Here is a 25,214-nt window from a genome sequence, read left to right as displayed (position 1 = left end):
GTTCCAAATGGTATTATTTACCATATTACTACGGATTTAGATTTTCATAAAATATATGTATCATTGTTTTTTTTTTTTTTTATGTTTTTTTTTTTGTGTGTTTTACCTTTTATAAAAAAAAAATTCTATTTGTAATCATTTTTGTCCTTTTGTGAATCTTTGTGAGTTTTTTCCTAACCAGTTTCCTATTGTATATAAGGATTTTCGTAATAAAAAATTGACATTTTGGTATTTTCAAAATCTAATGAAGATAAAAGCAAGCATTTTCGTAATAAAAAATTTGACATTTTAGTATTTTCAAAACCAAATGCACATGTATATACACTTTAGATTTACATAGTATAAAATAAGATTATATTTTTTTTATTTATATATAAACCAATATTTTTTTACGAAACGACCGAACCAATAGCCAACTACCACCAAACCATAGAGTAAAAATAACTGATTTTTTTTATAAAATAACCGAACCAATAGCCAACTACCACCAAAACCAACCGATAGCCGACTACCACCAAACCATAAAGTAAAAATAACCGAACCAAACTAAACTTTAAATTTGATAATCAGGTATCGATTATTTTGCTCAGCCCTACATCCCATGGCCCAAGGTTCTGCTATCAGAATCTAAACTAGCTCCATGTTCGGCTGTCCAGACCCAAAATTGCACCAAGTTGGAAACGTTAAGGATAAAAAGTTTAACATTTGTTATCAAATGATGGAATCCTTGCAAGCAACATAAATGAGAACATTATACAAAAGTTTTAACATCTACAGAACATCTAAAACACAAGTACCATATCCAGATATTCAATAAAGGAAATTATCAGAGGTCGCTGCTTCAATGTCTCCAGAGAATTTATTCAGCCAAGTTACACAGACATTCCCGTCCATCTGCAATATCAAATTTTCTATCAGTGAAGATCGAAATTGCCGAAGCGAACCAAATTACATATGAATAAATTCTTTAGATTGCCAGCAATAAAGATTCACAATCATCATTTTTGTCGCATTAGTACAATACATAATCGTATGGCATATACAAGATTGTAAAAAACGCTAGGGGCTAATAAAGGGGAAAGGGAACTCGGATATTGGTCGGATTTATATTTTCTTATTTGTTAATAAACAAATTATTACATAAATACAATTAAAATATGTATTATACTATCTAAAAATAATTTACAAAAAAACATAAACATTTGTAACATATATCCTTAAAAATATGCGAATAACAACATTTCAACAACAATATCATTGAAACAACTCAAACGAGTAAAAAACAAGGGATAGGGTGCAAAAATACCCCTAACATTTACATGCATGAGCAATTTTACCCTTATTAATGTCTAAAACGGTGCAATTTTGACCCTAACGTTGGCAGTCAAGAGCAATTTGACCCTTAACGTTGGTAAGTTGGATCAATTTTAGACATTATTATAAAACACATACATTTTGTTCCTTACTTTGTACCAATTGCACGTAAGTTGATTCTAAAAAAAAAAGATTTCATATTTTTTATGATTTAATAATAGAATTTAAGATTAATATTTTTAAATTCGGTGAAATATTTGAATTTTTTTTGTCCAACTCGTACAAAATACAATATATTTTTTCAAAAAAAATTCTAAATTTTTTTCGCGTTTAATCATGTATGTGATATGTTACTAAGTGATAAAATGATGCACATGTGAAGTTTAGATGACAAGATTTATGACCGAGAAGACAATTAGACGAATAATTTCTCCAATTGACCCAACTTGTCAAAGTTAGGGGTAAAATTGCTCCTAGGGGTATTTTTGCACCTTATCCCAAAAAACAATGTTCACAACTAATATAGTTCGCCAAAAACTATGAAACAATGTGTTTAAACTCTTAAACATACCATGAAAACAAGTAGAGAACGCAATTAAACAAAAATATCTGAAAATAATAAACACAATTCACTAACAAGCATGTGACAGGGGATGGAGGGTAGTCCCTATCCTCACCCCGCCCCATTTGGGGATCCCCACGGGGACCTGAATCTCCATGGGAATAGGGACAGGGATGGAGGGTAGTCCCTATCCTCACCCCGCCCCATTTGCAACCCTACACACCTTCCTTTCCTCCCAATTGATGCTATATACCCTCTTATACTCCTTAGTATTCACACATCTTTTCTTTATGCATCGTCTGACCATCACTTTCGACCTCCATTCTTTCAAGTTTTTCCTTTTCTTTTCCTACCGCATCCTTCTACTTCAATTTGGTATTCCCACATGCAAGAGTATTGAGTCGTCATTGATGAAGAAATATCATGGTTTTAAGTGAGATCTGCCCAACTAGAAGGTTATTCCGTTATCCACTTCATAGTTGTTAAAGACGCTAAGGGGTCCTGGAGCCTAGGGACAAGGTGCACTAAGGCACTAAGGGGTCCTGGACCCTAGGCGCAAGGCGTTCGCCTGATGAACATGAGGCGCAAAAAATAAAATATATATACAAAATCTAAATATCAATATTTGATACTAATATTACTACTACTCTATTACTAGTTAAAGCATAAGTTGTGAGGAACCAAAAAAACACACTTATAACCACTTAAACAAGACAAAACCACATAAAAACATGATATTAAATGTCAAAAACACCAAGTTAAGTTCATAGAGACATATACTTCACCTAAGTACCTAACTAATGCTAATAAACTAATAAGCATTCATTATCAATCAAAAAGAACTAAAAAAAAACTAATAATCCTCATCAAGATTGATATCGTCCTCTCTAAAGTCTCCACTATCATTTTCATCTCCAATTTCCTCTTCTTCATATTCTTGTTTTGTTTTACACTTTTACTTAGATTAGATCTTAAAACTAAGTTTGCTTATAGATTAGATCAATGGTTGAGATTAATCAACCGCTACCTTTAGAAAAGAGAGAAGATGCTAGCTTATCCTACTCCTTCGAGTCCTTCTCTTTTATAGATTCTTATTCTTGACCTTGTTTGAAAAAAAAAAACCTAATCAAAACACTGAATGTTCCCAAGGCACGCATTGATGAGAGCCTCCGAAGCCCAGGCGAGGAGCACAAGGCCAGGGCCTTTTAAACTGCGCCTCGGCTAGGGGAATTAAGGCTCACTACCTTGAGCGTTGCTTAAGTTGCGCTTTTAACAACTATGCGTGCAACATAGAAGATACCTAATGTTTGCTCAGAAAATAGTGGAGAAAATCAATTCTGATAAACATGACTCAAAATACTGCTGAGCAAAATTGAAAATTGACAACTTCACATCTAATTATGAACCCAAAAGACTAAAACATGTCGAGTTAATAAAACCCAATTACCAAGTGCAAGAACTGACGAAACAGATGGGGAAGGGAAACAAACCATTTCGAATGAATTCTCCTTCCATATAGGGAAGGAATCGAGCCGAGCTTTAGCCTGCTCATACTCGCCAAAAAATTCAACACCCTGTTCGTAAGCGGCTCACAAGCTTTGCTCAGGAGCAGCTCATTAATTCTGCTAATGAACTTCGCTAGCGGACAGCAATTAATTATGTTTATTTGAAATTTCACAACTATATAGTTTTGAAACCTACAAAACTATATTGTTTTACAATAGTATAAAAAATAATAGACAGAACTTGATTACGAGCATGTTCATAACATTATAATCGAGTTTGTTCTTTACCCTATAACAGAGTCTGCTGGCTTCGCAAGTTTTCAAACCTATTTTCATCATGCTCAAGCTCTCATTTATATATCGAACGGAACACTGTTGAGAGTGAACGCGGAAGGACTAGGCTCATTTACAGCCCTAATTCCATACCCAGCATAGGTGATTCTGATTAGCAAATTCTATTCTCGGGCATCGGAATACTAAAACTCAAACAAATAATCACTAATCACAAAATTATTCAAAAACAAATGCAAATCGTCACACAAATAGCACCAATTTCAAATACCAATCAGCAATCAAGTTTATACGCATAACAGATCTAGCCATTAAGTTTGTACTAATTTCTAAGAAAAGAAAAGCCGATGATGAATCAAAAACCGACTGACCTCGAAAGCGAAAATCAACAACCAAAAGAGAAATCAGTGAGAGTGAGAAGCCGAAGAGGTGTGATGGGAAGAGGAAGGAGCATAAACCCTATTGTAAACTTTTTCACCAACAAGGTAAACACCGAAGGCGACAACGCCTATGCCGAATCCAGGAAGAGCATGGCGGAATTGATTTGTGATCATCGGATGCTTCCTCCATTGATCCCTTCTTCTGAAGAATTCTCCTGTGGGTCCCAATGGTTTCCCCATTTTTCTGCCAAATCCAATTTCTCTCTCGTCTGGTTTCCAATGAATCTACAGAAATGAGTGCGAGAAACTTTGAGGGGTTTTGTTGTTCTTTGGGTTTGGGCTGTTTGTGTCAGGTGAGATGGGCCATAACAAAAAATGAAGATAATTTGAAGGGTAAATTATAGGTTTTTTACATAAACATCGCAAATTATAATAAGGGTAATTAATTTATTAGTCCCTATATTTTGATAAAACATATTGTTTAGTCCCTATATTTTCAAAAATACAAGGTAAAGTCCCTAATGTTTTTCTCGGTGAATTGTTTGGTCCTTGACGTTTTTCTCGGTGAACTATTTAGTCCCTGCCGTTAGATTCTCATGAAGATTCTGTTAGTCGATTTGGATTTGCGTTCTTCTTTTCCTTTATTTTCCTTTCCTTTAAACTCTAATGCATCTGAAATCAACTTTGACTGTTCTTCTTCTTGATTTTATTTTTAATCGTTCAAATTCGTAAATATTGGGTCTGTTTTTTTTCTTGTTCTCCATACAAATAGCTTCTTCTTCTAAATTGGATTTACTGTTCTGAAGTTTGAAGGTAAATAGTAAAGGGTAATTTAGTCATTTCTGAAGTCATAAAAGGTAAAAAAATCTAACAAACAGATGAAATGACTAAACAACTGAGAAAAAGGTTAGGGACCTTACCATGTGTTTTTGAAAATACAAAGACTAAACAGTGTGTTTTATTAAAATATAGGAACTAATAAATTAATGGGAAAAGTACAAAAATAAACCTCGTAGTTACACCCATTTTCGAACAACACCCATGTGGTTTAAAAGTTTGCAAAGTGGTGTCATGTACTTCATTCCGTTAGCAAACACATACCAAATTGACTAACGGTGTTAAAAGTCAAAGGGAAAAGAGTTAATTTGGTCCTTATATTTATTTATTTTTATAAATTGACCCCTTTATTATCTAATTATTACAAACAAACCCTAAAATAAAAAATAAAAATCAAATACACCATCTTCTCCAATTCTCTTTAATTTCTTAATTTTTTTTCTTCTTTCTCTCTCATCTCTCTTAATTTCTCTCTCTAAAATAAAACTATCCCCATCAACACTTTCAAAATTTCTATATACATATATATACATTTATTAATCTCCCCTTCAAACACTTACATACATTTAATCCATAATCAAATAAAAATCTTGAATAATTTAAAAGTTACTGGAAACCATTTGAAATAAAGGAACATGGATTACACCTTTAATAATGAACACTATTCTAACATTTTGTCAAAATATCGGCGCCAGTTCTGGTAATTAAAATAGTATGTTCAAACTGGGCAGCAGGGCTTCCATCAGATGTTAAAGTTGTCCAGTTATCAGGCCATGTTACACTCGATATTTCCCATTGTAAGAATAGGTTCTGCAGTGAAAATATCCAAATGATTTTTACAAAATTATACATTCATATATAATAATAATATGGTAGCACTAAGACCATTTTGCTTTGGATATTAAGAAAATGCTTCAAATCAAAAGAACTGAACTCACCAATGGTAAACGTTTGACCTTCAACCATTTTGCTTGAGTGGAACTGTGGCTATTTGTTCATTTGGGGTTGCAGCTGCTACTGTTTGTGTTATCATATTTGGTAGCCAGCAAAGGAGCAAGCAACGTGACCATAATCAAGGTTTGTTTCTACTCGTTTGTTGTTTTCTGGAAATTCTAGAATTTACCTGTTCCAGCATCAAAGAATGTTTCTTTGATCATATTTTCTACTAATTTACTGACTTTAAACAGATGATTTAGACGAGTATGGATTTTTATTCAGCAGAGATTTAGCCGCCATGGGAGAAATTTCGGAGAGAGTTTTATTTGATTATGGACTAAATGTATGTAAGTGTTTGAAGGGGAGATTAATAAATGTATATGTATAGAAATTTTGAAAGTGTTGACGGGGATAGCTTTATTTTAGAGAGAGAAATTAAGAGAGATGAGAGAGAAAGAAGAAAAAAAATTAAGAAATTAGAGAGAGTTGGAGAAGATGGTATATTTGATTTATATTTTTTATTTTAGGGTTTGTTTGTAATAATTAGATAATAAAGGGGTCAATTTATAAAAATAAATAAATATAAGGACCAAATTAACTCTTTTTCCTTTGACTTTTAACACCGTTAGTCAATTTGGTATGTGTTTGCTAACGGAATGAAGTACATGGCACCACTTTGCAAACTTTTAAACCACATGGGTGTTGTTCGAAAATGGGTGTAACCACAAGGTTTATTTTTGTACTTTTCCCTAAATTAATTACATTTATAATAATATCAGATTGATTCATTTTTATTTTAGAAATGTCATGATGTAGAAGGTAATGACTATCTTTTAATCTTCTTCAAAATAATTAGTTATCGATAACTTCTCTCATGACAAAATTCAAAATAAAATTTGATATAACTATAAATTTTTCATATGTAATTTCCTCTAAATTATATCCATAGTCACTGGTTTACTCCCGAAACATTTTCACCTTATGGCCATTAAATTTCAAAAAGTAAAATAATAATCACTTAAACTTACACTTTTTAATATTAGGTCCACTAAATTTCAATTAACGCCTCAAAATGACAGTTGACGGTATCAAAATGAAAATTTTCAAAAATTAAAATTGTTTAAATGGAAGAAAACCGGTGGTGATTAATTAAATTTTTAATAATAGATGTCCAATGTCGTTTTGATTAAGAACGCCTCGTTATTGACCAGGGATGGTAACGGGCACCGTACTCGCGGATATCCGACTCTAATAGGAATATCCATACCCTGTATAAAAAGGTATGGGATGAGTATAGGGTAATGGGACGGGTATGAAAATACCACCAAGGTACCTGTTACCCGTCATAACCCGTTACCAGGGTATTGTTTTTTAGATGTAAATATGAGATTTGATTTTGTTATTCAACCATTGAATGATATCACCAAGCTACTATATTAAGGTTCAATTTGTTAAACTTTTAGATATATGATTTATTAAATTTATATTTTGTTAAATTTCTAATATTTTTTGTTTTATTTATTTTTTTGATTAAAGACTGGTTAGCAAGGAATGGTAAGTGGCGGACATCCCAACTATGCTGGCACCCCCACCACTTTTGTTTTATTTATTGATTCTTAACGGATAAGGCTACCCGTGGGTACTCGCGAATTAAATGAGATGGATATGGCATGCAAAAAATATACTCATTAGGATAATAGGATCGGTATAGGTAATTAAAAAATAAACGGGTAAGGGTTTGAGATTGGCACTACCCGCGGGTACCCTACCCGTTGTCATCCCTATTATTAACGAATTTTTTTCGCTGAGGTTTCTTTTCCTCTTTTTGCCTTTTCTCCTTCCTCCCTCCCATCATGGAATCCATGAATGAGTTTTATGAAAAAAAAAAAAAAAAAACCTTGGAAGAAGGTAGTGATGCACGGTAATTGTTAGCCATGACGATACTGAGGTCCAACCAACACCAAAAGCTCTGAGATGGAGTCTCATCGCAGATTTCTCACCAATATAGGTATTAAAATTGCAATGATGAAGAAAACGATGGCAGATCTTTAGTGACCGTCCAAAGGGATGTGTGTGTTAAGAAACTTTGCTGGTTTATCTCACGCTCAAAATGATTGTCTACCATGTACGCCGGGTGCGTTTATCGTTGAAGGATAATGACTTTCAAAATGCCATTATGGAATCAGATTCTCAACTTTTAGTCAATATTATCAACGATTAAGAGAAGGTGAATTCTATGTTAGGCCTTATTGTTTCTGATTGTAAATTTCTTATAAGGGAAATTCATAACTATTGTGTTCGATTTGTCAAGAGTCTATGAATCTCGTAGTTCATACTTATGGCAACTGATTCTATGTCAGATTATGGAGATAGTGGTGCTTTACTCTCTCTCTCTTTCTTGTTTCAGTTTTGAAAAGTGATTAATAAATTTATGCTTTTCTTTTGAAAATAAAATGTTGTTTAAAACTACATTTATTAAGCATCTTTTTTCAAAAACAGCATTTTCAAAACTTTCTTTTTTTAAACATTCATTTTCTCTCTCCTAACCAGAGAACGCTTAAATGCTTCAAAAATAAAATTGAAGAATTAAAATTGCTTATAATATCATCAATTCTTTAAATTTTCTAGTTTGAGATTATTAACGGTCATTTTGAGGTGTCACTTGAGTTTTAGTAGCATAATATTAAAAACTGTAAAGCACTATTTGACTCCTGACCTATTTAAAATTTTATCATTTGATCTTTGATCTATTATTTGGTTAATTTGTCCATGATCTATCCCATTTGGTGTGTTGATTGATACAAAACAAACTTATCTTTATAGAACCAGTTCTCCACGTACGACCAATCTCTACAGCCGCCGCCGTCGATCTCCACCGCCACTGAGAAGGAAGACAACAAATCCTATACATCTTCCTTAATACCCTTTCCTCCACACATATTTGTTTTCAATGACCAAAGTTGTTCCCTTTTTTAATCAAATTCATTTCCCATTTTCTAATTGATGGACAAAAATCCGAAAATTTTCAAAATTCTCCTCACTCTGAATGTAAGCTTTTATATATTAGTGTTGACATGAATTTGATCATTCACCGTTAGATGTAGGTTTAGATTTAATCAGCCTACATCTAACGTTGAATGACCAAATTCACGTGGTCATCAAAGTCCATATGAAATTTGAGGGAACAGTTGCATTCACATGGACCCTGATAACCACGTAAATTTGATCATTCATCGTTAGATCTAGGCGAATTAAAATCCTAAGGTGGAGATTCAAAACATCCTAAGGCTTATATTTAATTCGTCTAGATTTAATGGTGAATGATCAAATTTACGTGGTAATCAGGATTTATGTGAACGCAACTAATGGGGGGAAAAGGAATATTGGAGTGCCTCAACCTCTTGCTATTTTACCTGAAAATTCATTCCTCTATTTTAATCAAAACCTACGCCTATATGAAACTCAGTGATAGTAATTCTAAATTACGAAAGAGGGGATTAGGAAAATTTTAGAGTACATTCGGAGTAATATTTCCTACCAATCAATTCATATTATATATATATATATATATATCTTTTTCTGTTACACCAATCATCTTCCATGTAGTGGTAGACAAAACGATTTTTATTGATCGGATGTATTACTCCCGAAATACTGTAAAAAATTTCGGGAATTAGATTAATTGATTTTTTTTAATTTAAATGGAATACATGTGTAACAAGATGAATAGAAGGTCCTTATTCTATATTAGAGTCGGGAGTTCCAACTCAAAATAAGAACCCTCCATTCATATTGTTACATGTGTATTCCACTTAAATTAAAAAAAAAAAAAGTAAATTTCAAATAAAACTCTTGTGGTTTCACTAATTTTCAGATAAAGGATTGTGGTTTACTTTTTGTTAAAACGATGATCGAGGTTTCACAATTGGATTAATGCTATTAAAACCATCTTTAACGACCTGAAAATGAAAATTTTCAAGAATTAAAGTTGTTCAATGTCATATTTTCTATGAAACTATATTTTCGATTTTCGAAAATCATCTTTTTTGGAACTTTCTTTCTCTAAACATTAACTTTCTCTCTCTTTACCAAACATCATCTAAATAATCTAAAAATAAAAAAGTTGAAGAATTAAAATTGCTTAGAATATTAGTAGTTCTTAAAATATGTCATTTTTGAAGTCAGTCAATCGTGATTTTAATAGTATCAATCGAAAAAGTCTTTATTTTGCTAAAGTTGAAAACCTCAATCCTCGTTTTAACAAAAAGTAAACCACAATCCTTTATCTAAAAATTAGTGAAACTACATAAGTTTTATTTGAAATTTACCTAAAAAAAAATTAATTAATCTAATTCCCTCTTTCGCCTCTCTCGTCTCTCTCCTGTATAAGTAGAGACTGATAAAATACATAGCTCTAAATTTTTCTTGATTTCGTTAACTTGATTTAATATAGAATTCCTACCATTGAATTTCACATGGGCACAGATTTTGGTTAAAATGGAGAAATGAATTTTCAGATAAACTAACAAGAGTTTGAATCACTCAAATATTCTTTTTCCCTCCATCGTATATGGAAGACCCATAAAAGTTTACATCAGAGGGAAGAGAATTTTGACAATTTTCGGCTCTTTGATACATCAATTAAGAAATGGGAAATAAATTTGAGTCAGAAAGGAAGAACTTTGGTCATTGAAAACAAAAATGTGAGGAGGAAAGGGTTTGTAAGGAAGATATATAGGATTTGTTGTCAAACTGTTTGATAAAAACCTCAAGAGAGCCTGTATAAGCTCAACTCTTCCTTCTCAATGGCGGTGGAGATCGGCAGCGGGTATCGACAGTACTGAAGATCGGTCCTAGGTGGAGAACTGGTTCTATTAGAGCATCTCCAACAGCCTCATAAGTTGGCTCTTAAGTTAAAATTTGAGGAGGGAGAGTGAAAAATCAGCTCCAACAGCCTCTTAGTGGCTCCTCAAATCACTAAGAGTCTCTCCATCTAATAGAGAGTCTCTCTCATCCTCTTAGTGTCTTTTAATTTATTTTTTATTAGTATTTTATTTTTGAGGAGCATCTCTAAGAGACTCTTAGTGCATTTTCTAAAAATAATATAATTAATTGACTCTTAGTGATTTAAGAGTGACTAAGACATATCAACTTCAACAATACTCCTTATATTCACTCCTTATTTATTATTTTATCATTAAAATTATTAATTGTTATTATATTTACCAATAGTGTGAAGAGAGAGACTCCTCAATAATAAATTATTAATAAAAAATGAAGTTAAAAGACACTAAGAAGTGGAAAGAGACTCTTAATAATTTAAAGAGTCACTAAGAAGCTATTGGAGTTGGTTTTTTCTTCTCTTTTCTTAAATTTTAACTTAAAAACCAACTTAAAAGGCGGTTGGAAATGTTTTAGCTCCCATTATTCTATGGAAGTGTTATGAATGGGGGTGGTCTTTATTTTGAATTGGAACTCCCTGACTCTAATATAGAATCCCCATCTATTGACCTGGTCTTGAAGTTTGAATGGATTTTTGTAAATAAAAATAAAAATAAATAATAATAATAATAAATATTCCATCAGAAAAAAAAAAAACATAGTTATAGATAATTTTCTTATTCAAAGCATGAAATTAAATCATCCAACAATGGTGAGATCTAGAAGCATAGAAGCAAAACATCAAATTAAAGTTGGCTTAAATATCAAGTCGTGGCCTTGACAATGAATTGATCCGCTCATCAGCTTGATTTAGCTCGACCATATTTATCTTGATTTATAAATAAGCCAAATTTGAACACGACGAAACTCGACCCAAAAGCCTGGGAGAAGGCTTGATTATAGGTTCATGAATAAGCTCGATTATAATGTTTATGAACACGTTCGTGAGCAAACTTGGTTCGATTATTATTTTCAATAATAATAATTTGATAAAAGGAGAAATATAAAACAACATAATTTACTGACAAACCAAGCATGAGATGAGCAGATCAAAGCTCGGCTCATTTCGATAACAGCTCTATTCAGTTCAGCCAAGAAAACCCTTTCACCAATCTTTCATCCAAAGACTCCACAATAAATTTTAAAAACAGGACTCTATTTCTAACACGGTCCATTAGATATGATTATCATGCAGAGTAAATGGATTACCTAACACGATTAGGACACGACACAACAACCCAATTTGACACTCTAGTTTAAAAATCAAATTCTACTCAACAACATAGAATTCCATCTCAAACATAAGATTATACAAGAGTATTTCTAATCAAATAAATAGACTAATGCCCCCAAATATCATCTCAAACTAAAAGCAGCATCTTTTAGAAACATGACAAGTGAGGCTGCTGCTGCTGCTGTTTCTCTACTAAACTATGTATTTCAAATCCTGCTTAAATTTATATCAAGAGCTAGTTGCTACATTGGTTAGATATTTACATAATAGACATAAAATTAGGGCATCCATCTATCTACAAAGTGAGCCAAATCAGTAAAACCTGGATATATTTTTTCATTCGAATGCTATCGACATGAATGTGTCGTCGTCCAAAAGCGAATCAATATCAACAAGATCTTCATTATTAGAAACAAATTCATTTGGACTGCTAAATTCCATTTCACTTTCCTGCAAAAATAGAGGGTATTGATGTTTCAGTTTTTATTATAGAAGTTTCGGTCAAAATTAATTACAAAATTTATAGAAGGAAATATTAATAAGTTATCGAGAAATAAGTGAGAGGTCGAGCCTTGGCGCAACGGTAAACGTTGTTGTCGTGTGACCAAGAGGTCACGGGTTCGAATCTTAGGAGCGGCCTCTTGCCAAATAAATTGGCAGGGGAAGGCTTGACCTATTAGCAGTATATTACACGCGTTGTTACAAGGTGTGGTCAAAATGTAGCATCCAATTATGTAACACTGCGTATATTTTGGAATTGAGAATGAAGGGCCAAATTTGAAAAAAAAGAAGTTCAGGGGGGCAAATATACAAAAGTTTAAGTACAGGGGCCTAAATGACGATGTTTTGTCAAGTACAAAGAACAATTATGACAAAATTTTAAGTACAAGGGCCAAATATTGCTTTTTCCCGTGCTAAATATGGAAGGGACATAGTATACATCTTAAGCTACAACAAAATGTAACATTGGCATACAATAGCAAGAAAGTTCAATATTCACTCCAAGTTTGATCCTAAGAAGTTGCGAGTTAAGGTTTTAGATGCGACTCTTAGGTGGCGATTAGAAGATATTTGGCACATAGGGTGTTAACATCATCTTACTTCAATAAGGGAGCTACAACCGAAATGATGTTGCTAAGGCAACAAGTGTTCTCCACTTGTTCGGAAAATCCGCAAAATTTCACTCAAGCATAGATATATATAACAAATAGAATATGTACGAAGAGAGACGTACCTTAGTATCCCGGAATTTTTCAAAATAAGTCAACAGCCTCCTGTATTGAGCTTGTCCTTCAGGACAATGATACATGGATTTCACCCTCGTAAGTGCTTTTTCTTGCCTCACCTCATTTTGTTTCCTTCCTTCCTTGAGAAAATCATAATCATCCTCTTTTGGAGGCACTTCTTGCACTTTTGGGGGCTCCTCCTTTGTAATTGGTTCTCTGCGGAATCCCCGTAGACCACTTCCTTTACGTCTCCATCGCAAAATAACCTTTTCCAGGATTCCAACAGACCAAATGATCGTCCTAAATTGCTTCCTCACCTGGTGTCCTCTTATATGGGCCTTACAAAAAATGAGAGTCAAAAGTCAGTACGGAATCTTTTCATTAATAAGATAATTAATTTAGGATTAAAGCATCCCGAGGCTATTGATATTAATCGTTTTTGCACAATGTGCCCTTGATGAAAGGGCTCAATTATGTTTCTATAGATTTAATGAGTATGTTCATAAATGATGAAGGGCTCAATATGTAAAAAAACAACGGTTCAAGTGCTTAATGTGTAAAAACAACTAAGTTAAGGGGCCTCAAAATTGCATTATTCCACTAATTTATTTTATTGGCAAAAGCATGTCAAATTTAAAATCAAATAAGACGCATGACAGAATTTATCAGGCCCAAATGAAAACTATTTGTCCCTTAATGAATACACTATAAAGCCAAACGACTGAATGATGAAAATGACACCATAACAACTAACTATACACTTAAAGTAGAAACATAAAAGAAATTACAAAAAATAATGAAAATAAAAACTACACGTGGACAAGGGTCTCAAAAGTGCAGATTGAAGAAAAAAAAATTATTCCAACTCCTATTCATCCACAGGCTACTATTCATGCAAAATCAGGGGAGACACACTGGCTAGATATGATAATTTCTCAAGCAAGAAAAGCATAAACAGAAAGAAACCTGTATTTTGACAATCCGTTGCCGAATTATCAAAAATTCTTTTCTCTTCTTATAACCACGGAACTTCTTTTGGATTTGTACAGCTGCAGCATTGACTACTTCAGAATGCATAGGCCTGCGCATCTTGGCAGCAACAACTGCAAGATCTCTCTCATCCAATATTGGTTCATCATTATCATACTCAGTTAACTGTTTCCTCTGGAATGACTGCATTCTGAATACTTGATATATACGGTTAGCAGCTTGTGTAGCATTGCGCATGGCAGAAAGTGAATCTTTCAATGATAGTACATTTGGCATATCGCCATCATTCACAGGAGTTGCTGCTCGTTCTGCAATTGTCTGCACAGCTGCCGTTCCTGAAACTTCAGGGTCAGCTCCCTCCTTTGAATCAGTCAATGTAAGCAAACGTAGGTAGCTTGTCAGAGATGACTCTGCAAGGAAGCCAGATATCCCTTTCTGTCCATTGCCTGAAGCAAGGTCAGCTGGAGTTCTACCCAAAGGAAATTCCGGAGATGGATCTGTCAGTGCCCGTGTATCTGCACCCAACAAGACAAGTGCAGCAACTGTCTGCTCTCTGCATTTACAAGCATTGAAGCAGTAACCATTAGTATTGCCAAACATATTACAAATTACACAGCATCTAACACTAAAGTTAGTTAACAAAGATGCAAGAGGTTGAAGCAAAAAGTTCCAGCAGATTTTACAAGCATTCAAGAAGTCGAAGAAAAAAATTCTCTATAATATCTTGAGACTAATTAGTATTCGTAAGAGTTGTATCGGTGTGCGTATAGAATATAGCAAGATGCAGCCTTAAGCTAGATAGAGGAGAATAATTATATAATTGAGTTTCTAATTTCACAATTGATTTATGCAAGGACAATTAAACCAAGATATGCAGTTGGTAAACGACAGAGCCAGAGCGGGAGAGAGAGAGGTAGTGTTTTTGAAACTACTACAAGCGTATTCCACATAACTATATCACTAAACCCTTGATGTTTAAAGTTCCCTGATGCGAGATGAGAAACTAGGACTTCTGACAAAGGGCATAACAACAATAGGACGAAAGGTTACTTTTTAGTAGTATTTCAAGGGTTAGAAAAATATATTCTTGCCTGCCATAGAATGCGGCCCAATGAAGGGCAGTCCATCCATTCACATCACGGAAATTGATATTGACCCCAGCAGTCACTGTTGGCTTTATGGCCCAATCATAACCAAGAGCAGCTGCTAAGTGTAGAACACCTTGCCCATCATCGTCCAACATACTTGGCCCTTTAACACTTCCAGCAACCACATGAAGAAGCCACGGATACAGCTTTGCTTGCAAAGCCTTCTTCATTTTTATCTCCTCTTGGGATAAACCTCTTTCTGAGGTTGGTTCAGCCAACTGATAACATTCATCATCCTCACTCAGTGAAATGATTTTGCTAATCAGTACCTGTTTCTCTCTAGCATCTTCAAAGAGAGAACTTGGAGGACCAGGAGCTCTCAAAGACAGCAACCTTTCAAATCGCAGATGAAGAAGCATGTCACTTGTATTACCACCATAAGTGTCTATGACATCTACATCTTCAGCGGATCCCTCTTGATAATCAAATTCACGCACTTCACTACAAGCAACCCTGTTTGAACAAGTAACATAGAAAGGAACTCTTCCAACACTGTGAGGTGGAGCATAGCAACAAAGAATCCCATCAGCCAAAACCTCAGCTGGTACCTCCACTTCCCCAAACATGCAAGACCAGTTATGCTTTACCACATCTTGCCGACTCTTCAAAAATGTTCCAGTGACATGTACCTATTACCAGCAAAAAAAGTAGGAAGACTTGAGTTTTTCACATCCCCAAACACCATTCTGAACAATTTGAAAGAAATAGAAAACAGACTCCAAAATTGGGATTGGCTGGAAGAACTCCATGCAATATAAACAATCAAAATAAATTGAAAGTGGAAGTAACATTTCTGATAATGAAATGATGGCTACGAGAAAGCTCAACCCCAATAGAAGTGGAGTAGTTTGCATAAAATAAAAACAAAGTGCCCAAATGATAACATCTGAAAAAAATATTTAAACATACATAATAAAATTTCAAAAACCAAAAAGCCAGTTAGAAATACCATCCACTACAATAGCGGAAATCGATAATGTTGCTAAAAGTTGAGCTTTTTGGGTCATACAAAATGGAAATTTTTCTATATAAGCATAAGAAAATCATATAGCAGAATCACTGCTTGCCCGTTAGAACAAGGAATGCTTATTCCTGACAAACAACAACAACAAAAAAAGCTGACGAAAGCTTTAATTAAGTACCAAAAAAGCTAATAATCAACAAGGAAACAATAACATGTACCTCCAATTTCGAGTCTGCATAGGCCCACTTTGGTGAAAAATCAATTATGCTGAAAAGTTGATCTTGTGAGACGGAGGGGCTTAGTGAAGAATCATTACCCACATTTTCACATTCAACTGTGCTCCATGAAAGACCAGATGAGGATCTCATATGCAAATCATCCACATCAGCAAGTTCTCGAGAAACCCAACGAGAAAAGCTATCAACTTTCTTGAAGCCCTCTTCTTTATCTAGTAATGGTTTCTTAATAAAATTATATTTGCTATTTTCTTCCACAGAAATGTCTTTCTCATATTCCCCCTGAGATAAAGCTTGAACTTCAGCGTTTGTAAATGGCATATTAAGTGTGCTATCAAGAAGCTCCAAGTTGTGCTGAAGGGGACCAGATAAAAATCCCTCAAGTGTATTTTGTAAATCACCATTATAACCTCTTTGCTCAAACAACCTTGCATCTAAATCATATGTCAAACCAAGATCCGCTGTTTGGTAGACTTGTCCATCATGCGAGTGCAAGGAATTGTTTTGGTACGGAATCTGGTCAAGTTGCAAATATAGCATAAATATTTAATGGATAAGCATTGTGTCCAGAAATTATAAAATAAAAAAACAAAGCACACTGGAAATTAGAAGAAGTCTACAATGTTACTAACATGAATATGATACCATTAATTGCATGAATACCTACATTGACACAACAAAATTTGGATTTGCAAAAAACATTTTCAATTGTTGAGAAACTAGATAATATACAACCATACCAATGTTTCATATGTACAGAAGATTTTAAGCATATGGGGGGGGGGAAAGAAAAGGAGATAGGTTTCTACTTCAAATGCTTTGAGTTTTGAACTTCAAATGCACCCACTAACACATAACAAAATCATAACCATTCTGCTTGGTTTAAGACTATAAATTTCAATGACCCTTTTATGAATCCTTTTCAAGTTTTCAGCCCATGTAAACTAGATGGTGAGATCCTACTATCTTTATGAACTCTTTAGCTCTTAATGGGCACCATAGTACTAAAGGCACAAGGTGCAGTGAGGCCAAAGGCATCCAAGGTCTAGACGCAAGGTGAAGGCGTAAGGGCAAAAGAGCAGCCACCGAGAGCAGATGGGAAAGATAAAGAAATAAAAATAAAAATAAAACAAAATATCAGCAACTATTTAACCAAATTAAAAGAGTTTATTGAAAGCATCAATCTAGAGATGATGAAACACCAAGAAATAAAATTTTACAAATGACTTCATCTTCAATAGATTCATGGAAGTACTTGTCCTCAACTAGTATAATAAAACAAAACAAAGAGACAAATCCATCAATTGATGGATTGAGAGAGGACTCTAAGGGAAGCCTCAGCGTCCTAGGTTCAAAACCCAGGAGCCACTGCCCCATTTCAAGAGAATAACCAAAAACGGAAAAAGAAATAGAAGTTGACAATCAGTTAAAAAGAGACCAAGAAGAAATGGAAAAAAGTAACATGCTTAAAAAATCCAGGGAAAAGAAGGAACTAGAAAATAAAGAGAGACAGAGAGGATCAACTTAAGGACCATGTGAGACAACAAGTTGCACTCACATTCCAATGCCTTTTGGGCTTTCAGATTACCATGAAAGTGACAAAACCTACTACTAGTAGCAGTCTGGTCAAATTTCAATCCCTCAAGTGTTCTGACTTCCAAGAAATTGCGGCACATTACATCATATAGCAAATCTGCTTGTATTAAGTCTACAGGTGGTGGTCCAGACAAATTCCAACTATTTCCCAGAAGCGGAAAAGAATTCTTCCTACAACTTGATGCCGATAGTTAGTGAAGTGCACAATTTCAGTACATATTGCCTGAAAGAAGGTGCACAGCGAAGCCAAAAGCACTTTCCTGGTGAAGAGCACCAGCCCTTCTCCAGCAGAGGTGCTAGAGAGAGCACACTGGAAACACCTTCAACAACGAGTACCATTTCCAACATCCCGTAAATTTACATATTTCTTTCTCTCGCACACATAGTTATTTGAAATGAACACCAGAAAGTATATAACAAACAAATGGATCCACAATCCAGTTTCCAATTTTTCATTTGAAGAAGTTGAATAGACATATAGTGAATAAAGTACCTGCCATTGTGATTCTGTTGGCAGAGAACCACCATAATCCTCAGTGGGAGCATCTATAATCTCACCAAGAATCGTACTCCTTGCAATACCTGTAGCATCCGGTTTATTTCCCATATTACATTGTTCCAAAACCTCCTCCCAAGATGCCAGGCTTTGGGAATCATTAGTGAAAGTACCATCAATTTTTCCCAGGCCATCTCCCTGAACATATGAATATGGATGTATTGCAGGCGTTGATGATTGGACTTCATGATTATCTGTTGATAATTTCAAGTATAAAGTAAATTTGAGTCATGACCATGTAGAGGCTTTATATGGACCAGCCCATAAGGTAAATTAATTGAACGCCAGCAATAAATTAATAAAAAGGAGAAATTAACATAATAAAAGCAATCTTACGAGGTGTTGGATGAACAAAATGAGAACTCAACATGCCACCATTCTTTTTGTCTGTCACGGGACCACTTTGTATTTGTTGTGGCTCAAGAAGAGAGTAGTGTCCAGAACTTGTATGTTGACTATCAGCTACATTAATTACATGCTAGCAGCGTGTTAGGAACTAGATATAAATGAGTTAGCTAAATCAGTTGAAACAGAATTCTTGCAGTCCAATAACTGTTGTTTGGTTAGTTGTCATTTTATCACTTCTCTTAGTCGTTTGTTAGGACTGAATATTCGATATAAATGAGGATCGATTAATTTTAAAACCGCAGTAGAATTTGACATAACTGAAATAGAATTTCTCTCCCTAAGTTCTCGAAATCATGTCTGCAATACTTTCTTCTCTATTCCTTTCTCACACTTGCCCTCTCAACTGTTACATATTTCATTTCCTCTCATTCCAAACACAAGTTAGGCCAAAAAAAAATTCTCTTAATGAGTACAGTAACTATCAAAGAGGCCAAGAATCAACAAGAACATTACATTAAGCGTTCAAAGTCATAATGTTCCCTCAAAAGGTAGATCATGACTCATGAGCAAAAAAAAGACCCCTGGAAAAAAGAAAGTCTCCTCACGATCTAAATGTAAAAAAGGAAATATCTCTTAAGACCCACACAGAAGAGTTCCAACACTCGTCCTTCTTTCCATGAGAACCACAAAATCACCATAAAAATAGTATCCAAATTTCACACTCTACCCAGCATTCAGTCTTCCAAGCATTAGCAATATGTAATATATAACAGACAGAAAATACCTGAATCGGCATCTTCACAATAAGATGAAAGTGTACTGGTTGGGCTTGTTGAATCTGTATTTCCTGAAGGCTCTTTGTTATGACTCGCAACAAAGCTGTTTGAAGGACTGCTATTCGTCCTGTTCCCCTGATGGATAAATGTATAAGTGTGTTATTTTTCAGTAAACAATGGATCCAAACAGCCTAAGTCCTTTAGTAGGATATCAGTTTTAAAATTCTAGTAGAAATAGTAGAGAACTATCTGGAAGTTTTTCTCTAGTCCTTCAAAGATATGCAAAAAAATATCTCAGAACTGGCTGCTGCATCCCATAGCCATAATAGCAAGTCTTTTCAAATAATTACAGTAGTAATAAGGAGTGTAAAAACAAGAAGTTTGCTACCTTTACTTCCAAGTAGTGGACGAATACTATATGCATCAATTCCCTGCATCAGTCAACAATTCATACAATCAAAACAAGGACAGAGGTATTCTAAAAATTACAGCAGTCAACAATTCATACAATCAAAACAACCGATTAATCCCCAAGAACCCTGTCCGCCCGACTAGCGCCTAGCGTATTTTACAACCTTGATGGTAATAATAATAATAATAATAAGGAATCACTGCTTCAGCCTAATATTGTAGTGGCAGCATATCTTCACGACGGATACTACTAAAAACTTCGATGCAGAAATCATATGCTACAAATTCTGCTCCTGACCTCTAACAAGCAGCAACAACACCTATAGTATTTCAAAACATTGACACTAATAATTGGACTACAATACAAGAAAGCAGATTTTTTTATTATAATAGATATGACAAAGCAATGCCAGCATGCATGATAAGTCCAAAGATAAATGGAAGATTTCAACAGCCTCCCAAGGACTTAAAAATTATGTTACATCAGGAAAAGCCTAACATGGAAATTGATTCAGAAATTCCTACTTAGTACTTACTGCTCAAGCATCCAATAGCTGCGCCTTTGAAAGCTCTCGTTATCTTCTCCATGGGCATAATAACAGTGTAATACATCAATACTTCCAACCTAAAAATGTTTAAGGCATGTTAACATTAAGAAAATACAGTAGCTTTTTCATAAACAAACCTCTAATCAAGAAAAATAGTCAACTAACAGAAAAGCATAACTATAATATTATACATTTATTCAGCAAAACTAAAGTTGTGCAATAATCAAGTTCTGAATCCCCCTAAGATACACATATACTTGAATCACAATCAAAGGTTATGCTTGTGCAAACTAACCTTCAGCTTCTCATGAGCTTCTCTGACAGTCTTTCCATCCCTTTTTTTCCTCCAATTATGTCCGTCCTTTCGGAAGTACCTCAAAACCTTCCGATCGAAAAGAAAAAGGGAGCCACCTAAGATGGTGGAAAAAAGAGTAAGGTTATCATGTTCATAGTTGTAAATTATCAATATTCAAGAGCAATATTATTTAAAGAACTGCACATAAAATGAGTACAACAACAACAACAAAGCCTTAGTCCCGAAATGATTCGGGGTCGGCTAACATGAACCATCATATAAAATGAGTAGTTCGAAAAAAAATCATTAAGTGTGCTTCACCAAGCAATCTTTAAAGGTATTTTGAAAAAAAAAAAGATAAAAAAAAAAATCAATAAAAAGAACAGCAACTAACTACGAATGCACTTAAATCCAGAATTGTCCGAACAGAGGCTGGTATTCAAAAGCATGTCTACATAATTTGATAATAGTGAAGGTAACAAACAATAGGTAATTCGGCAGTCAAACCAGTTTCAACCATGAAGTAGAAAATGAGACACACATGATTAGGTAATTCGGCAATCAAACAAGTTCCAACCATGAAGTAGAAAATGAGACACACATAATCTACCAAAGTGTCTTTGAAGCACTAGGTTAGATGATAATACAGCATATCCTGAAAACCACTGTATGGTGACTCTCGAGTGACTTCATAGGAGTCCAAGTCAATTTTTTATCTACATATTCTTTCAGGGTGCGGGGAACAAATGACACACATAAATTAATACCAGGCTCATCAAGATGCCACAACCAATTAATGGAAAACCAAGAAGTATTAGATCAATGATGAACAGCATAAAGTAGCAATGTAGTAACAAACATGAGAGGCCTAACACTATACATTTCAACCCTTTTCTATCCAAACTAAGACTCTTCAAGGTACTAGAAACACTTTCGAAACCAATCCAACCATCAGAATAAGTTTAGAAAATCATACTTGGTGGTCTGGTTGGAGACTCTGATGAAATGTGGAACTTCTGATAATTACGAAGAATTTCACATATCTCAGCAGGACGCAACCATCTGTGTTGTGCCTCTAAAAATAACTGCTGAATATCTGCACATCAAAAGAACTGAAAGTCAACCTACAAAATTTCTAGTGTCACAAGTACAAAAAGAAATAGAAGAAAAATGTCAGTGGGCCAAATGTTGAAAATGCAAACCACTTTCGTGAAAGATCAATCTTTGCACTTAATGGAATGTGAGCATATAAGCAAAAAAAAAGGGATTATAATGGTAAGTAAAATTAGTAAGCAACAGACATCATGCTATCCAAACAGAAAAGGAACACACTTTCCCATTCCACTACATTTTATGTATGTGATGTAAACGTTCAACTTGTGCATGCAGACATATCCCAATATCAGTCCTTATTTGTATCTCAGGCCAATTTGCAGGGCAGACGTAAATTAAAATTTTGAAGTGAGCAAGAGAACATAGACAAGCAACTAGCGAGGAAGGTTTCATGACACTTCATTTATAGTATAAATACTTGAGTTATGTGGATTGTAGAGAGTACATCAGTTATCTAAACAAATCAAATTTTCTCTCATTTCTCTCTTCCTATCCCCATCTCTTCCTCTATTTCTCCCTTCTCTCCCCCGATCTCCCTTTTCAACTTTTTCTATCTCTCTTCTATACTTTCCCTGAAATTCTCCAGGTTTCTCATGATTCACTACTTGAGTTGAGAATTACAAGCCTTGAGCAAAACAATTGCTATCAAAGTCATTCAGACCCACGAATCATGGTTCAAAAAAAACTCAAAATTTGAGAAAGGAGTTTGATGATTGGAGAATCGTATCTAGGCTTTGCCATATAATTTCATCTTGCAAATAGAAAAAGGCCACAATAGCACATATTTGCTGGCAAATCGGAAAGATCTTGATGGTGATTTATCGGATGACCAAGAAGCAGATTGAAACTTGCATTCAAACCCTAGAGGACAATGATGAGAAGCTATAAGATGAATTCCAAACTGCAACGAACAATGGTGAAACAACATGAAGAGAAACAAAAGAAAGGCCACAATGAAAAATATTATGGAAGCGATGAGTCTGCAAGTGAATCGACTAGCACCATGAGAACGAGTAAGGAAATTTTTTATCTTTCCTAAGTCTATTATAATTGTTTGTATAGATGTCGTTGTGATTTGGAGTTGGAAGTTTTTTTATAGTTCAGATGTATTAGGAAAAAAGAAAGAAAAAGAAAATTGAACATTTGTCATTGGAGTATCAGTGTTTGTCAAAATGTTATATTGCTTCTCGGATTCTTTCTGCATTGGAAACATTTGTCATTGGAGTACCAAGTGTTTGTCAAAATGTTATATTGCTTCTCGGATTCTCTATGCATTGGAATCACTTACAAATGAAAAAAGAGCGAAAGGGAAGTATTATAAGGGCCATTTGGTGGGTTGACTTGGTTTTGGTCAATGGGGCCATCAAAGAGATGGAATTTGAGAAAAAAAATAAGGCAAAGGAAAATAAAGAAAACTCGAGACATTCAAATGCTTTGCCCACGCATCAAGGATAATTTAAGCAAATTCTGCTGACAGTCAATGATTATGAGTTTGAGAAGTAGTTCACTTGGTGATTGTATCGTAATGATGCTGCAAAGTTAAATCAAGCTTTCTCTCATTTCCCCCCTCCTATCTCTCTCTATTCCTCTGTTTTTGTCTCTCTTTTCTTCTTTCCCTCAATTCTTCTGTTTCTCATTATTCAATATCCATTGCTTGAATTGAGCTTTTCTGAGCTTGATTCATAACAATAGGATTAAAATAAATTTTTCCACATGCCACCTCCCTACCGCAACATCATCACTATCATCTAACCCCTCATCCCCAAAAGCTCCCATTGTTAGATAAGAGAACTAAGAAACCCCAACCCACAAAACAAAAATTCCAAAACAGACTAACAGAGTACAAACTTTCAATTAGTTAGGAACTTCATGCTGATACTGCTCAATAATAGACTGAAGAGTAGCCATTCACTTAAAGTCAGAAGCATAACTAGCCAAAGCTGACCTAATTAGATTTTTCCTAAATAGTAATTCATAGTCAAAAAAAAAATCATGTAACTGAATAAGAAGTACAATTTACTAGAGGCCAGCACCAGCAGCATAACTATCTAAGCTAATTAGCTCATTCTTTAAAAAAATATTACAGTAATTCAATAACTAGAAATGATGTAGATGTGAAATAGGAAGTTATAAACACGAAAAGAAAAAATAAAACAAACACATCCTACAACGAATCAAATCAAACTAAACTACGAAACTTCACATAAAAAACAGACTAACAGAGTACAAACTTTCAACTAGTTAGGAACTTCATGCTCATACTCAAAAGGCTAGTACTGCTCAATAGTAAACTGAAGAGTAGCCATTCACTTACTTAAAGTCAGAAGCATAACTAGCCAAAGCTAACCTAATCAGATTTTTTCCTAAACAGTAATTCATAGTCAAAAAAATCCTGTAACTCAATAAGAAGTAGAACTTACTAGAGGCCAGCAGCATAACTATCTAAGCTAATTAGCTCATTCTTTAAAAACTCCTGTAATTCAATAACTAGAAATGATGTCGATGTGAAATAGGAAGTTAGAAACACGGAAAGAAAAATTAAAACAAACACATCCTACAACGAATCAAATCAAACCTAATACGAAACTTCACATAAAAAACAAATGGATCTAAATCTACACGAAAACAAAGGAACCGGAAAGTGACTTGAAAGGAAAATCTGACCTAATCGAGGACCCAGCCCAAACGAAGCACGATCAGCCATGAAAAGGAGTCGAGAAGCGAAAAGAGATTGAATCGGCAACTGATTGATCTATAAATATATCGATTGGAAACCGCAGACTTCAGAGACTGAATCGGATTTCCGATTATTTAATCCGACGAGAAGAGTCAGCAGGTTTGAACGACGAAGGAAGTCAGAGAAAGAAGGATTTGGTTTGGATTTTTAAATTTATCGCTATTATTTTTCATTTTTTAAGTAATTATTACGTTATTATACTTTAATAGTTTGTTTGAGGTTCTATTGAGGAACAGTGTGAACACAGGAACGGGAAAAGCCGACGAAACT

General features: G+C 34.4%; 2 protein-coding genes across 3 annotated transcripts; both read right to left on the bottom strand.

Annotated features, from left to right (window-relative positions):
* Nucleotides 1–679: 679 nt before the first annotated feature.
* Nucleotides 680–4,356, bottom strand: LOC136203853 (NADH dehydrogenase [ubiquinone] 1 beta subcomplex subunit 3-B). Its single transcript, XM_065995080.1, has 2 exons — nucleotides 4,044–4,356; nucleotides 680–894 (listed from the first exon to the last, which is right to left on the bottom strand). The coding sequence occupies exon 1, from the start codon at nucleotides 4,290–4,292 to the stop codon at nucleotides 4,077–4,079; it is 216 nt and encodes a 71-aa protein (XP_065851152.1). The 5' UTR covers nucleotides 4,293–4,356; the 3' UTR covers nucleotides 680–894; nucleotides 4,044–4,076.
* A 7,665-nt stretch (nucleotides 4,357–12,021) lies between these two features.
* Nucleotides 12,022–25,125, bottom strand: LOC136203541 (calmodulin-binding transcription activator 2). Of its 2 annotated transcripts, none has more exons than XM_065994718.1 (13): nucleotides 24,872–25,125; nucleotides 22,071–22,190; nucleotides 21,095–21,210; nucleotides 20,788–20,876; nucleotides 20,229–20,271; nucleotides 19,849–19,975; nucleotides 19,053–19,178; nucleotides 18,654–18,910; nucleotides 16,547–17,080; nucleotides 15,308–15,993; nucleotides 14,193–14,769; nucleotides 13,235–13,564; nucleotides 12,022–12,450 (listed from the first exon to the last, which is right to left on the bottom strand). In XM_065994718.1, exons 1-13 carry the CDS (start codon nucleotides 24,909–24,911, stop codon nucleotides 12,337–12,339), a joined length of 3,159 nt encoding a protein of 1,052 aa, XP_065850790.1. In that variant the 5' UTR covers nucleotides 24,912–25,125; the 3' UTR covers nucleotides 12,022–12,336. The 2 variants fall into 2 exon arrangements, with proteins under 2 accessions (XP_065850790.1, XP_065850791.1); XM_065994719.1 differs by lacking the exon at nucleotides 24,872–25,125 and adding an exon at nucleotides 24,628–24,754.
* Nucleotides 25,126–25,214: the final 89 nt, after the last annotated feature.

This window comes from Euphorbia lathyris, chromosome 8 (genome assembly GCF_963576675.1).
Source record: "Euphorbia lathyris chromosome 8, ddEupLath1.1, whole genome shotgun sequence".
NCBI lineage: Eukaryota > Viridiplantae > Streptophyta > Magnoliopsida > Malpighiales > Euphorbiaceae > Euphorbia > Euphorbia lathyris.
Note: the sequence above shows the minus strand (reverse complement) of the source record. Positions and strands in the feature narration are given on the sequence as shown.

What these genes read in the sequence shown, in the direction of transcription:
- LOC136203541 (XM_065994718.1), bottom strand. Translation starts at nt 24,911, where the DNA reads ATGGCTGATCGTGCTTCGTTTGGGCTGGGTCCTCGATTAG. An exon ending in TCCACTACTTGGAAGTAAAG is followed by an intron (nt 19,976 to 20,228) that starts GTAGCAAACTTC and finishes TTTATCCATCAG; the next exon opens with GGGAACAGGACGAATAGCAG. An exon ending in ATGCAGACTCGAAATTGGAG is followed by an intron (nt 15,994 to 16,546) that starts GTACATGTTATT and finishes TGCTGGTAATAG; the next exon opens with GTACATGTCACTGGAACATT.
- LOC136203853 (XM_065995080.1), bottom strand. Translation starts at nt 4,292, where the DNA reads ATGGGGAAACCATTGGGACCCACAGGAGAATTCTTCAGAAGAAGGGAT.